At 42.8% G+C, this 15,410-nt stretch overlaps 1 protein-coding gene across 1 annotated transcript in view; it reads right to left on the bottom strand.

Annotated features, from left to right (window-relative positions):
- Positions 1-422: 422 nt before the first annotated feature.
- The window catches only part of LOC124798979 (uncharacterized abhydrolase domain-containing protein DDB_G0269086-like), a 65,669-nt gene continuing 50,681 nt past the window's right edge, over positions 423-15,410 (bottom strand). Inside the window, exon 2 of the mRNA XM_047262515.1 lies at positions 423-559. Within this exon, the coding sequence (XP_047118471.1) occupies positions 423-559 (137 nt within the window). The remainder of the gene's footprint in view (positions 560-15,410) is intronic.

Below are 15,410 nucleotides of genomic sequence, written 5' to 3'. Positions count from 1 at the left end.
CGGCAAACTGGCTGACACTGACGGCAGCGGTGCACAAATGCTGCGCAGCTAGCACCATTCGACGGCCAACACCGCGGTTCCTGGTGTGTCCGCTGTGCCGTGCGTGTGATCATTGCTTGTACAGCCCTCTCGCAGTGTCCGGAGCAAGTATGGTGGGTCTGACACACCGGTGTCAATGTGTTCTTTTTTCCATTTCCAGAAGTGTAATTCTGTATCACTCCCGTAGAAATGGAGATGCCACGATTAGACTAACTACAGCGCGCACATAGGCCTTTAAACAGACATTCTTTCCGCGTTTCATACGCGAATGGCACGGGAAGCAGCCCTAAGGACTGGCATAATAGGAAGCACCCTCTGCCATGCACCGAACAGTGGTTGCAGAGTATGGATGTAGATGCAGATGAAGAAAGAACCCTGGCGCCTCACGCGTCGTCCTCGGAGACGGCCGCGCGCGCCCGCGCAGTGCTGTGCGGGTGAGCGGCGGCCGTGACGCACGGCGGCGAGATCAGGCGCCGCCGTAACGCGCCGCTATCTGGCCGCCAGGGCGCGCCGGCCGCCCCTAATTGAGATTAAGGGCGCCGGCGAGTGCCGTACGTGTCCGGCATGCCCCCAGCGCTCCTCGCGCCCTCACCTGTCCCAACCTGTGTCTGGCACGCGGGGGGCCAAACGTTGCTTTCCCCCACGTCTGCAGGCTTCTTTCTGACGCCGTTCGTAACACGAGAAGATACGGTCGCGGTAAAGCCAATGAGAAATCTTTCCAATTCATTCTTAACGTCACTAAATGCCGAAGTTTGTATTAGGTTGGTGCTAAGCTCGTAGTGTTTTTGTTTTGCATGTTGGTATTCCGGCTGCTATGGGCTCATTTATAGACTGTCACTTTTTGTTTGTAGTTCACTGTTGCTATGCGAGTTTACATACTGTAATTTTGTACTCTGGATGTAGTGAGGCCGGCCGGAGTGGCCGTGCGATTCTAGGCGCTACAGTCTGGAGCCGAGCGTCCGCTACGGTCGCAGGTTCGAATCCTGCCTCGGGCATGGATGTGTGTGATGTCCTTAGGTTAGTTAGGTTTAATTAGTTCTAAGTTCTAGGCGACAGATGACCTCAGAAGTTAAGTCGCATAGTGCTCAGAGCCATTTGAACCATTTTTGATGTAGTGAGTGGAGCTGTTTACACTAGAATATGCAGTGCCAAGTGGAGAGATTGGAACATTTCCGACATATTCTTCTGTTTGACTTCAATAGAGAGATGGCAGCAGCAGAGTTAGCAGGAAACATTTACACCGTGTAAAAGGATAATGCCACTGGACAGAGCACGTCAACAAACTGTTTTCCTTGTCTTAAAGAGACTCGTTTCCATATTAGTGACTCTCCACGTCCAGGAAGACTTTCGGAGTTTGATGAAGATCTTTCAAACGCATTAATCCACAATGATCCACGTCATTGTATTCCAGAGCTGGTAAATGTGATGAATTGCAATCATTTCAACACTGTGTGACATTTACAAAGGTTCAAAAATCGGGTGTATAGGTACCGCGTGTTCTATGCCACAATCGAAAAAATCAGCGGGTTCAAAATGGTTCAAATAGCTCTAAGCAGTATGTGACTTAACATCTCAGGTCATCAGTTCCCTAGACTTAGAAATCCTTACACCTAACTAATCTAAGGACATCACACTCATCCATGACCGAGACAGGATTCGAACCTGCGACCGTAGCAGCAGCGCGGTTCCGGACTGAAGCGGCTATAATCGCTCGGCCACAGCGGCCGGCAAATAATAAGCGGCTGACCATATGCATTCTGCTTGCTCGTCATCAATTGGCTAGTGAACAAACCGACTATTCCTATCCTGTACCACTACAGAGACGGGAAATGGTGACTTTTTGCTAACATAAGGAAAAGAAAGAAATCCCTGAGCCTAAGCAAAGCATCAGATCCTCTAACAAAGACCTACAGGAATCCACAAAACATAATGTTATGTAAGAAAAAAGCCGTCGGATTAAAAAGGGTGTGAGACAGGGATGTAGTCTTTCGCCCCTACTGTTCAGTTTATAATCGAAGAGGGATGCAAATAAAAGAAAGGTTCAGAAGTGGAATTAATATTAAAAATGAAAGGATATCAGCGATAAATGGAACGTACGCACTAATGAGTACAGAACATGGACTGAGAGTACTTCGAAGAAAGACGAAAGTAGTGAGAATTAGCAGTAATGAGAACAGCGAGAAATTTAACATCACGACTGATAGTCACGATGTAGATGAAGTTAAGAAATTCTGCTTCCTAGGCAGCAAAATAACACATGACTGACGGAGCAAGGAGGACTTCAAAAGCAGACTAGCACTTGTGAAAAGGTCATTCCTGGCCAAGAGAAATCTGTTAGTATTAAACATACGTATCTCTTAATGTGAGAAAGAAATTTTTGCGAATGTACATTTTGAGCACAGCATTGTTTGTTAGTGAAACATGAACTTTGGGAAAATCGGAAGAGAAGAGAATCGAATCATTTGAGATGTGGTGCTACAGAAGAATGTTGAAAATTAGGTCGACTGATGGCGTAAGGAATGGGGAAATTCTGCGCAGAACCAGAAAGGAAAGGGGTTTGTGGAAAATATTGACAAGGAGTAGGGGCAGGATGATAGGACATCTGTTAAGAAATGAGGGAATGACTTTCATGGTACTAGAGGGAGCTGTAGAGGGTAGAAACTGTAGAGCAAGGCAGAGATTGGAATACATCCAGCAAAAAATTGAGGACGTAATTTGTGGGTTATACTCCGAGAGAGGAATTCGTGGAGGGTTGCGTCCCGCATCAAACCTGTCAGAAGACCGATGACTCACAGGAAATAAAAATGTATCTGGTGGAGCAGCGACGGTGCGGTTTACTTCTAATTGCTTCCCCGAGGTGTAACCATCACTGCTGACATTTACTGCCAACAACTGAGACTTCTTGAAAACGGAGTCTAAGAATAAGGACCACCAAGACTGCGTGAAGTAATGCTACTCCACGATTACGCCTGGTCGCATTCTGCTACAACGACAAAAAACACTATACAGGAGTTGGGTTAAGAAGTCATTCCGCATCCACTTTATTTAACTGATCTTGTGCCCTCAGATTTTCAACTTTTCCGCTCCCTATCGAACAACCTTCAAGGAACTTCCTTTCCGGATGAAAATGCGCCAAGAGTTCTTCGCCTCAAGACCACATCGTCTCTACAGTCGCGGTATCGAAATTTCATCCCAGCGTTGGCAAACAGTTGCAAATGGCGAATGAGAATATATCAGTAATGGCTTAAGTCTCAGTTACGTGTATCTGCTGTTTTAATTGAAACTTATGTAAAACCTCAACGACCTTCTGCAGCAACATAATGCCGAACGCAGACACTGAAGAGCAGTTATAGGAAATTTAACCGCTAACGCAGCACCCCCAATGCTAAATAGCCATCGAACTAGATATCTAAATACTTATTCACACTCCATAAGCCAAATTCTGATGAGGCAGAGGGTACTTTGTGTACTACTATCACTTCCCTCTTTCCTATTCCAGTCGGAAATGGTGCTTGAAAGGAACGATGGTAAGTCTACGTGTGAGTTCCAACATCTCAAATCTTACTTTCATGGGCTTGCCACGAGATTTACGTGGCGGGAAGCAATATGTTGGCTGTTCATCTAGCAAAGTACGCTCTTGGGGTATTAACAATAAACACCCAATGACGCAAAACGTCTCTTTTGTAACGTCTGGTATTGAATCTGGAAGAGCATCTCCATGACGTTCTGGTCCTTACTAAATGAGTCTGTGATGAAACGCGCGGCTCTTATCCGGAACTTCTCCATTCACTCTACTAATTCGTACAGGTCGCGTAATGACTAGTAAAATTCAGGTATCGGTGGAACATGGGATTTGTAAGCCTTCTCCTTTCTGGGTGGATCACACTTCCAGTGGAGTTTCCCAGTTTATCTCAGTCTAGCATCCATCTGTCCTATGATTCATTTTATGTGGTCGTTATATTTGAAGCCGCTCCGTATGCAGACTGCCATGATACGGTGTTACCTTAGGTTGCAGTTTACAATTCGAAGATTCATGAGAGTACGGATCTATCACTCTATGAGATAAAGTAGGGACGGAAAACGCCGTCGCTATTCGAGGTAGTGAAACCTGAAGTAGGGGCGAACTGGGAATGAGTACCTAATTTAGAGAATACTTTACGGACAGTACGGAGCCAAGTGCAGATATCAAATACAAATGTTCTGCAACGACGGGAGCGAATGGGACAGCTTGAATGTGGTTTTTAGACGGTTCAGCACAGCCCACGACAGGGGTGGTACGCACTTTTCGCAGTAAGCTGCTCGACATCCACGCCTCATCATAGAACGTGGTGGTGGGGGATTTACACGATTTGTATAGCACACATAGTTTAACATGTGGCTCTACTGCAAAAGACGTCTACGTTGTTGTATCCACAGAGAAAAAGGGCCAAATCTTGTAGAGAAAAAGTAAGCCAGCAAAACATCCTTCTTTTGCCGATGTGGTCGAACACGACTCAGTCGAGCTTGAAGTTTCTTCATTGTCGTCACATATGCATCAGAAACTCTATGCACATTGTCTGGAGTGTGTGCAGTACGAGGCCTGCCGCTGCGAGGACAATCCTCAACATTGCCGTGCCCGCTTTCATCACGTAAACTGCTTGCCCACCGACTAACTGTACTGCGATCGACAGCAGCATCTCCATACACCTTTTTCAACCTCTTACCTCTTGTGGATGTTTCCCACTGCCTCGTTTTCACAGCACAGGAATTCTATGACAGAACGTTGCTTCTGATGAACGTCAAGTGTAGCAGCCATCTTGAAGACATGCTGTGACGGCGCCACTCAAGGGAACAGGTTGACCTAAGTTTGAAAGCAATCAGGAAGGATATATCTACACACTGTAAAACTTTCACACATGCAGAATAAAAACCGTATTTTTACAAAAATAGTGCGCATTTCTTTTCAAGTGACCCTCGTACTGTGGCAGCAGTATTATGCTATGGGAACACTCACCTAGCCTATCATGGAACCAGTGGCAGTTACCGAGGGCACCATAACTGTGGGCTACGTCAACGTTATTGTGGAGCACCTCGCCATTCATGCTCGATGCCTTTCCTGATGTGAGTGGTAATCCCAGGAGGAAAACTGTGCTTGTAAAAAGGGCCAAATCGTGGTACAGTAGATTGAAGTGCGTGATTGTGAACTCACCTTGATGTCTTGGCTACCATACTGCAAAACCGCGCGGGAAAGCCGCACGGTCTAGGGCGCCTTACCACTGTTCGCACAGTTCCCCCTGTGGGAGGTTCGAGCCCTCCCTCGGGCATGGGTGTGTATGTTGTCGTCAGCGTAAGTCAGTTTAAGTCAGTCTAAGTAATGTGTAAGCCTACAGACCTATGATCTCAGCAGTTTGGTCCCAAAAGAACTTACCACCACAATACTCCCAACCCAATACAATACAACTTGAATGCCATCAGGCGCTACATTTGTGCACTTACACAACAGGTCCATAATTTAAGAGAATTTTGCAACCTGTGCAATGATATCTGGAGCCTCATATCTCTCGAAAGTCACTGAAGTTACTTTTAGTTCTGAAGAAGATTTCCCTCCGTCAAGGCCGATGTGCTGTGTTCTAGTTACGAGGGGAACTAAGCAATCCAATCACAAATCTGGTCAAATATTCTGTACACATATTATACATGGGATGGCAGCGTGAGGCTTCATCGAACGCCTTTTAGAGCTCTAGAAGTACGGCATTATCCATTGCTTACTGCCTTCTGGATCTCGCGGACGATCAGAGCGAGCTGGGTTTCATAGGATCACTGCATGCGGAATAGACTGTTCAGCTCGAATGCCCGCTCGCCGGAAGCAGGACGTCCAAGGCTGCTGCGGGCAGCGCGGACAATCAGGCGTACGCTCCTAGCTATCCTGGAGTCACGCCCGTGGGACAAGTGGTTCGCGGTTCACACATGCGCAGAACGCGTGCAATGCAGCTACCTGGCGGGTACTCTCTACTAACTGGGTCTTCCCGCGAGGGAGTTGTGGGTCCTTCCCAGTGGTGAAATAGCCTAAGAGAGATTTTAGGCCTCTAGGAAGTTCGTAATACACAAGCATATTTCATGTTGTTCTTTTCCTATTCACACCATTGCAAAGCTAGTGGGTGGACAACAAACGTAGGCATTGGCAAGGGATTTGGGTTTCGTACGACAATAAAGATGGCTCGATAGTATTCACAACGTCTCATTGGCTTTCACTGCCTAGAGACAGCAGATCGATCAGAGTCATTGTCGAGAAGCCGAGTGGGTGGCCAAATGCAGTGTTTATAACGTGCCCTCTACAGTTTGCACTGAAATGATGGCCACTTACCTCTTAATTAGACACTACTGCAGCTATCACACTCTGGCAATCTCAACAAAATGTTCAAATGTGTGTGAAATCTTACGGAACTTCACTGCTAAGGTCATCAGTCCCTAAGCTTACACACTGCTTAACCTAAATTATCCTAAAGACAAACACACACACCTATATCCGAGGGAGGACTCGAACCTCCACCGGGACCAACCGCACAGGCCATGACTGCAGCGCCCTAGACCGCTCAGCTAATCCCGTGCGGCTCTGGCAATCTCGATTGTTGAGTAGTATAGTAGTAAACACCAGATATCATAGTTTCATTCTAGAATTTATACAATGTGCCACTTGTAACCTAAGTGTTGAGTGTAATTTGAATGTCATAGAAACGCATCGAATAAGTTTAGAGCCCGGTTATTACCTCCCTACTTAGGCAATTTCATACAGTATTTTGCTCAGCACAATGCCCACCTATGTAAGATAACAAACGTTCAATCGTTCTTCCGGTATTTCTGCTTACCTGGACAGCACAGCCACCTAACAAGTAGCCTACGGAAAATGCATGGATTTGTTAGACGAACCAGTTTTTCATCACAGTCCTCCAGTGGCCGCAATACTTCATCTACCACTGTTGAAGCTTTGTAGATTCACATAAAAACTGTCTGATGGGAAATAATACAAGAACACATCCAGACACTTTAAATATTCCACGTTGTGACGTTCAAGGCACAGTTCATTAGAGAAGAAAGGTTACGTGAAAAACATCTCGTTTCGACCAATATGAGAAAAGTTATCTTTGAAAGTTTTGTTCTTTGATCTAGAAGGCCATAAAGTACAGTCGTCGAAACAAGGGCCCAATCTTCTTTCGACTCCTCGGAATTTGGAAACTCTGCGGACAGAACAACATGCAGACGTTCTAAAGCCGTTAAATTCGACGGTGTTTGTTGTTGTTTCTGATGCAGGCCCCATTCTTGTTTCTGCCGTAATTACGATGTTAGCAGAAGGTACGTTTGTTGTGGCACTTGTCCTGCTTTTCCTGTGGCTGCTACTGCTGTTAATTTTGATGTTGTACGGCTACTATTGATGCTGTTGCAGTTTCAAGTTTTTTGCTAGCGCTGGATTCATTGCTATCAGTTTGTCTAGCACTAATTGAGAATCACCCAGTCGGAAGAATAAAAGGAAAGGTCACTGCCGCTGATATTATTTTATATTATCTTCTTTAGTACTCTTTTCTCGATACTGCTCAGGTAGGTGTCAGCAAATTTTGTTTAAGGACCGTGGGTCAAACCACTAACCTTTACTTTCATCACTGGATGCTCCTTCACCCACGTCACTATCGTTCGTAGAGAAGCTAAAATGTTTGAACACCACACAAAAGCTCGATACGGAGGGAACGGGTGTTGCTATACCAGTTGAAGTAACACAGATACGGAAATATCAACAATATTTTGAAAACTCTTCTTTCGTCGGGCTGCATAACTTCAACAGCCACACCACACAATTCTATCGATTACTTTCTCGTGTGCATTATCAATAATCAATTAATTCGTTTCTAAATATCTCAACGACACTTTCCTAGTCATCTTATAGCCCTCATTGTGGTATTTTCACAGTTAATTCTTACGATACAGTTCAGTTCAAACACATCGTTTAATAAGCATTGCACATCAGAGGTACGCGAATGTTAGATATAATACGCATAAATTGTCTTAAATCGTGCAGTGAATTGTACTGCTTACACCAATAATTGTCACATAAACACACACAATCCACAATCAAGAAATTGCCCTTTATTGGCTTAAATAAACTGTTTAACATCACGTTCCACCCCTTGCTACGACAAGCGAGCCAAACTTCTCCATATCTCTATATCCGGGGATCCCTAAACTCTCTGGATTTGCGAGTCAATTCCGACCAATCGCATGCGAAAGAACAAACGCTACGCTAATTACTGACTATCGACAGCTTACAACGAGTAGTATGAAAGTACAGTTTTGTATGTGCGTCAGTTTATGTTTATTAACTCACAAGTTTTTGAATAAAAACACCGTTAAGTAAACTTACAATGTGACTGTCGTACTACAGTAATGATTCTTTGGAGCAGTCTCTGAGATAAGTAGCGCCAAGAGAAAGTCTGGATCGAATCTGTATGACATCATAACAATTCCCGCCTCGTGGACTACAGTGAATATAAGATGTCAGTATGAATGAGAATGTTCAGTGTGTGGGCCACGTTCTCCGTCCGTAGTAATTAGCCGAGAAACCAAGCGTTCTCTGGGTATTTACTTATTCCGCTCTAGTCCTCCTCTCTCCGTCCATCCCCACCTCCCCCAACTCTCTGTCCATCTCCTCCTCCTCCTCCCTCTGTCCACCTCCCCCCCCCCTCTACCATTTTCTCATTCTTCCTCTCTGTCCACCTTCTCCGTCCGTCCTCCTTCTCTGTCGATCCCAAGCCCACAATATTTCTTTCCAAATAGTGAGTTTTATGTGTATCAAGACTGGTTGAAATCGGTCCAGGGACTTAGGACGAGATAAACATATGTGACTGTGACGTATCTAGCGCACATGTGTGGCTGAGTCTGTGCTGTTTCACGCAAAAATACTCCAGAGAGTATGTTAAATTTATCTTTGATATTCAACCCCGTGCCTTGATCCTAGCTCCGAAAATACAGGGTCTATTAAACAGAAACATCTGATTAAAAAATCTTAACTATTATGTTATTTCAGATATGTGCATGAATAACGTACTGTTAGAAAGAGCAAATTCTCAAGTTTTACATGTTTCCCGCTAGGTGGCAGCACTGTGCGCCCTCTTCAGTTGTATGAAAAGTGATGTTGGGACATCGGAAAGCATTATGTGTTCTCAGTTTTTCACAGTACAGGCAAGTAATAACTGTTCAGCGTGACTTCCGTACTAGGTACGGTGTTGAACCTCCTACAGCACAGCACATCAGACGATGGCATGAACAATTCCAAGAAACAGGTTGTTTGTGTTAAGCAAGTCACCGAGCCGTCCCCGAGTGAATGACACAGACGTCGAAAGTATCCACCATAGTTTAACAAGGGGTCCGCGGGAATCCGTTCACCTTGCAGCTCGACAGCACAACATTTATAGCACATTTATCACTCATTGCTTATCACTCGAGCTCACATAGCAACAGTAGAGGTCTTCCTACCTTGACTTCCGACACGACTTTATTGTTGGTTTGTACTGTTTTGTTTTCATTGTGTCTGTTGATTAGCGACCGCTGCTTCGCTCGCGTAGACTGTACGGCCTGCAGAGATTATTTTGTTTTTATTTAACTTTTTTTTTTACAAATTGCGACACCTGCTACGTTTTTCACGCTAATTAAGGCGATATAAGCATGGTCTTTTCAGAATGTACTTCTGACCAAAAAGCTATTCCGGTAGATGGTGTCCAAAATTTTTGTTAATCATGCCTTTTGCGTTCCTGTGCGTATATTTCCAGACCATCTTTGATCCTCTAACAAATATTTCTTTATATCAAACCAAGAAGTGAAATACCAATTTTTCATAAATTTAGCTTTAAAATTTTCTTTAATGTAACAAAATATTTTCTTAAAGATTTTCATTCGCTATTGCACTCCCTTAGGTGTTGAATTTACACGAATACTGAAACAAGTTTCTTTTATTTCTAACCAAGAAGCCAAATCCCAGTTATCATAAATGCAGCCTTAAAAATACTTCAGTAATTCTTTAGTAATTATTTATCTTTAAAAAAATTTTACCTTCTATTTTACCCCCACAGTAGCTGATTTTCCAAAAATACTGAAACATGTTTTTTTTATTTTCTGATTAAGACTCCAAACAGCAGTTTTTGTAGTTCTAACTTCAAATTCCCTTAATGGTGAGATACTTACAAAAAGATCCACTTAGGAGTGGAATTTCGGACAATCCTTTCATAAACGATGCCGACAATATAAGATCCTCGCCCTCTCCAAGCTTCAAGCTTCTGTCCTTAGCGGTTGACGAAGAGTCAGTCAGTCAGTCAGTCAGTCAGTCAGTCATGACGTTACCTTTTATATATAGAGATAACATTTTAATCTTATTATAATTTATGTTCACACATACTTGTAAAATATTTCATTATGGTCTTCTGTTGAGTTTTGAAGTTGATCTGCATTAGAGGCCAATACTACAATGTGATCATGAAACAGAGCTGATTCAGCTATACCAAACTAAAAATGAACTGTTTTTCTTCTCGCAGCTTAGAAATACGAAGAAGTCTTCTTGGGTTAAGAGAATAGTTGTGAATGTTCTGATTTTCTTCTTTATTTCCCACTTCTCTGATGGAGTCTAATTGAATATGTAGCACTGACGTATTAATTATTCAGTGTACTAACATAGAGTAGATTAATGCCCGGTTTCTCAAGGGAAGAAAGGAAAACTGACTCAAACATTATTCTAGAGTCTATCGCCTTAGGGAGAGTGGGCATTGCTACGTTGGTGCCATAATTATGTCAGTCTTTTCTGCCTTCTACTTTGTGAAGAAGAACAGTTACTGTTTTCGTCTATAGATATTATGTAAATTCAGCCTGTATTAGATTTCCTTCTGCCTTAATCAGTTTAGCTGAAACATTGTCAGCTTCAGGCATCTTTCCTTTCTCCATATTGCAACTTTCTTATTCACTACGTCAGTTTGACGCGCCATGCTGCTTCAGAAAACTGATCCATCTTTTAAGAAAATTCTAAGAGATTCTTTGTTTATAATGAACGGTACTACTGAATTACTCCACGGTTATGACTAAAACTGGAACTTAAAAACATTCGCTGGTAGACACTTATGTCTTTCATATACATTCCCGAAGAACAATTACTTAGAAGATTAGTTATAATTGATAACGATATTCATTATTGGTTTGGTGCTTAATAGAAAAAGTTTGCTGGGTAATTATATGTCTCGTTACCGGTAAAAACAAGACAATTTGGAACAGATCGACTGCTTTTACATTGAAAACCGAGGCAAGTATTTCGAAGGTTCTGTAGATGTTTGTCAGAACACTACACAAAAACCAAAATCCTGCGAAGTGAAACACACACTAATGACTGAAAATTAAGTTTATCCGTTCACACGTAACTTAGAGAAAACGTGCTATCACGCACTTAATACTTTATGGTGTACATAGCCCTGGCACGATACAGACGCCGACGTAATATTCATAGCTGTTAGCTTTCAACGCAGACGCTTTGGTTTAAGGTCACACGTAAAATAATTGTACAAAATTAATTAGTGCGAAATAATTGCCTTTAAAAGCGTATGGCTTCAAATTTACTGAATGAAACAGTAGCAGTAAATTTAATCGAAATAATTGCGGTTGATTATGAGGTTCTCTCCCACAGAGTTTCACGCAATTCCCGTAACACACCTATCAGACGCCGATAGTTCCGTATTTCCTAGGCAGTGATATTAACTTTTATGACCTTCTCGCTCTTCCAAACTACTTGTTTGACTAGCATCGTAATATTAACATGTAACACTCATCCTTCAACCTCTGAAGCATAGCTTCAGCTTCACAGTTGTCAAAACAAGGCAAGGGTTTATGGGTCAAGTTAGGATTTCATATGTACTTGATTTATAGATGACCTGTACTGAGGGGTTCCGTTCTTTTCGTGAACATTTTCATATTTTCTTCCATCGCTGATCAGCTGTTTCTCTACATTTACCTTCCTCATATCTTTATATGTATGTCCAACTTCCGTGATTTTCAGTTTTAGAGGTGTCTATTCCTCCCCAACTGAACCACCTGCTATGGTATTTATTACTGCTGTATCTATAGCTTCAGAGAACTTCGTACTCACATCATTCCTCAGTCCAGTATCTCACTTCCTAGTACGTTGGTTATTCCTGGCGATTATCTTGAACTTCAGTCAACTCTTCATCATTACTAAATTGTAATCTGATCCTACATTAGCCCCTGGGTACCCATTACAACTTAATATCTTATTTAGGAATTTCTGTATCACCATGATGTAATCCAGGTGGTTTATTCCATTTTCTCCTGGCCTTTTAAAATTATGCTGCCTTCTCCTCTGGTGATTTTCGAACAGTGTTTTTGCTATTACTCGCTAAAATTATTTGCAAAACCCAAGGAGCCATTCTTCTCTCTCATTCTCATTGCCAAGACTATATTCCTCGACAACTCTGTCTTATATTGCTGCCCCTACTGCAAGGTACCAATCCCACGTGATTATTACATTTCTCTGTTCCATTACACTCTGAGTTACCCGTCCAGTTCACTCACATACTCAATCTCTCCGCCTTCTGCCTGTGATGTCGGCACGTACATCTCAACTGTTGTTGTTGGCGTTAGTTTTCTGTCAATTCTGACGAAAAGAATTATTTCTCTATACTGTTCGCAGTAACTCACTGCCCTGTCTTCCTATTCATAACGAATTTTACTCCGTTTAAACTATTTTCTGATGATATTGTTATCCTATGTGCAAATTGTGGTGTCACCGCCAGACACCACACTTGCTAGGTGGTAGTTTCAATCGGCCGCGGTCCAGGTAGTACATGTCGGACCCGCGTGTCGCCACTGTATCGCAGACCTAGCGCCACCACCAAGGCAGGTCTCGTGATACGAGAGTGGACTCACCCCCAGTTGTACGAGAGCACTAGCTACCGACCAGTTGTACGCGAACCTAGCTATCGCCCAGTTGTATGAAGCCTTTCTCTCTCATTAGCCGAGAGACAGAATAGCCATCAGAAGTTAATGGCTACGAACTAGCAAGGAGCCATTTGTATCAGTGCCTATAGCTTACGAGTATTCAAGAGAAATAAAAGATAAGTACAAAGCATCTACATACTTTTCTTCTTATTCATTAATAAGTTCTCATGTTCCAGACTTCACGCCCGTATGCTTAATGCGTGCACTATCGGCTACCGCGTTAGTCAAGCTTTCTTTTGCAGCAATCCACTTCACAGTGTCGGTCCAGCTACCGATACAACACAAATGATCAGCTATCTTTGTCTTTCAGTTTAGCTTCATTGTTGTTGTTGCTGTGGTCTTCAGTACTGAGACTGGTTTGATGCAGCTCTCCATGCTACTCTATCATGTGCAAGCTTCTTCATCTCCCAGTACCTACTGCAATCTACATCCTTCTGAATCTGCTTAGTGTATTCATCTCTTGGTCTCCCCCTACGATTTTTACCCTCCACGCTGCCCTCCAATACTAAATTGGTGATCCCTTGATGCCTCAGAACATGTCCTACCAACCGATCCAGTCTTCTGGTCAAGTTGTGCCACAAACTTCTCTTCTCCCCAATCCTGTTCAATACTTCCTCATTAGTTATGTGATCTACCCATCTAATCTTCAGCATTCTTCTGTAGCACCACATTTCGAATGCGTCTATTCTCTTCTTGTCCAAACTATTTATCGTCCATGTTTCACTTCCATATATGGCTACACTCCATACAAATACTTTCAGAAATGATTTCCTGATACTTAAATCTATACTCGATGTTAACAAATTTCTCTTCTTCAGAAAAGCTTTCCTTGCCATTGCCAGTCTCCATTTTATATCGTCTCTACTTCGACTATCATCAGTTATTTTGCTCCCCAAATAGCTAAACTCCTTTACTACTTTAAGTGTCTCATTTCCTAATCTAATTTCCTCAGCATCACCCGACTTAATTCGACTACATTCCATTATCCTCGTTTTGCTTTTGTTGATGTTCATCTTATATCCTCCTTTCAAGACACTGTCCATTCCATTCAACTGCTCTTCCAAGTCCTTTGCTGTCTCTGACAGAATTACAATATCATCGGCGAACCTCAAAGTTTTTATTTCTTCTCCATGGATTTTAATACCCACTCCGAATTTTTCTTTTGTTTCTTTTACTGCTTGCTCAATGTACAGATCGAACAACATCGGGGAGAGGCTACAACCCTGTCTTACTCCCTTCCCAACCACTGCTTCCCTTTCATGTCCCTCGACTCTTACAACTGCCATCTGGTTTCTGTACAAATTGTAAATAGCCTTTCGCTCCCTGTATTTTACCCCTGCCACCTTTAGAATTTGAAAGAGAGTATTCCAGTCAACATTGTCAAAAGCTTTCTCTAAGTCTACAAATGCTAGAAATGTAGGTTTGCCTTTCCTTAATCTTTCTTCTAAGATAAGTCGTAAGGTCAGTATTGCCTCACGTGTTCCAGTGTTTCTACGGAATCCAAACTGATCTTCCCCGAGGTTGGCTTCTACTAGTTTTTCCATTCGTCTGTAAAGAATTCGTGTTAGTATTTTGCAGCTGTGACTTATTAAACTGATAGTTCGGTAATTTTCACATCTGTCAACACCTGCTTTCTTTGGGATTGGAATTATTATATTCTTCTTGAAGTCTGAGGGTATTTCGCCTGTTTCATACATCTTGCTCACCAGTTGGTAGAGTTTTGTCAGGACTGGCTCTCCCAAGGCCGTCAGTAGTTCCAATGGAATGTTGTCTACTCCGGGGGCCTTGTTTCGACTCAGGTCTTTCAGTGCTCTGTCAAACTCTTCACGCAGTATTGTATCTCCCATTTCATCTTCATCTACATCCTCTTCCATTTCCATAATATTGTCCTCAAGCACATCGCAGTTGTATAGACCCTCTATATACTCCTTCCACCTTTCTGCTTTCCCTTCTTTGCTTAGAACTGGGTTTCCAACTGAGCTCTTGATATTCATACAAGTGGTTCTCTTATCTCCAAAGGTCTCTTTAATTTTCCTGTAGGCACTATCTATCTTACCCCTAGTGAGATAAGCCTCTACATCCTTACATTTGTCCTCTAGCCATCGCTGCTTAGCCATTTTGCGTTTCCTGTCGATCTCATTTTTGAGACGTTTGTATTCCTTTTTGCCTGCCTCATTTACTGCATTTTTATATTTTCTCCTTTCATCAATTAAATTCAATATTTCTTCTGTTACCCAAGGATTTCTACCAGCCCTCGTCTTTTTACCTACTTGATCCTCTGCTGCCTTCACTACTTCATCCCTCAAAGCTACCCATTCTTCTTCTACCGTATTTCTTTCCCCCATTCCTGTCAATTG

The sequence above is a fragment of the Schistocerca piceifrons genome, chromosome 5 (assembly GCF_021461385.2).
Source record: "Schistocerca piceifrons isolate TAMUIC-IGC-003096 chromosome 5, iqSchPice1.1, whole genome shotgun sequence".
Taxonomy (NCBI): Eukaryota; Metazoa; Arthropoda; class Insecta; order Orthoptera; family Acrididae; genus Schistocerca; species Schistocerca piceifrons.
Note: the sequence above shows the minus strand (reverse complement) of the source record. Positions and strands in the feature narration are given on the sequence as shown.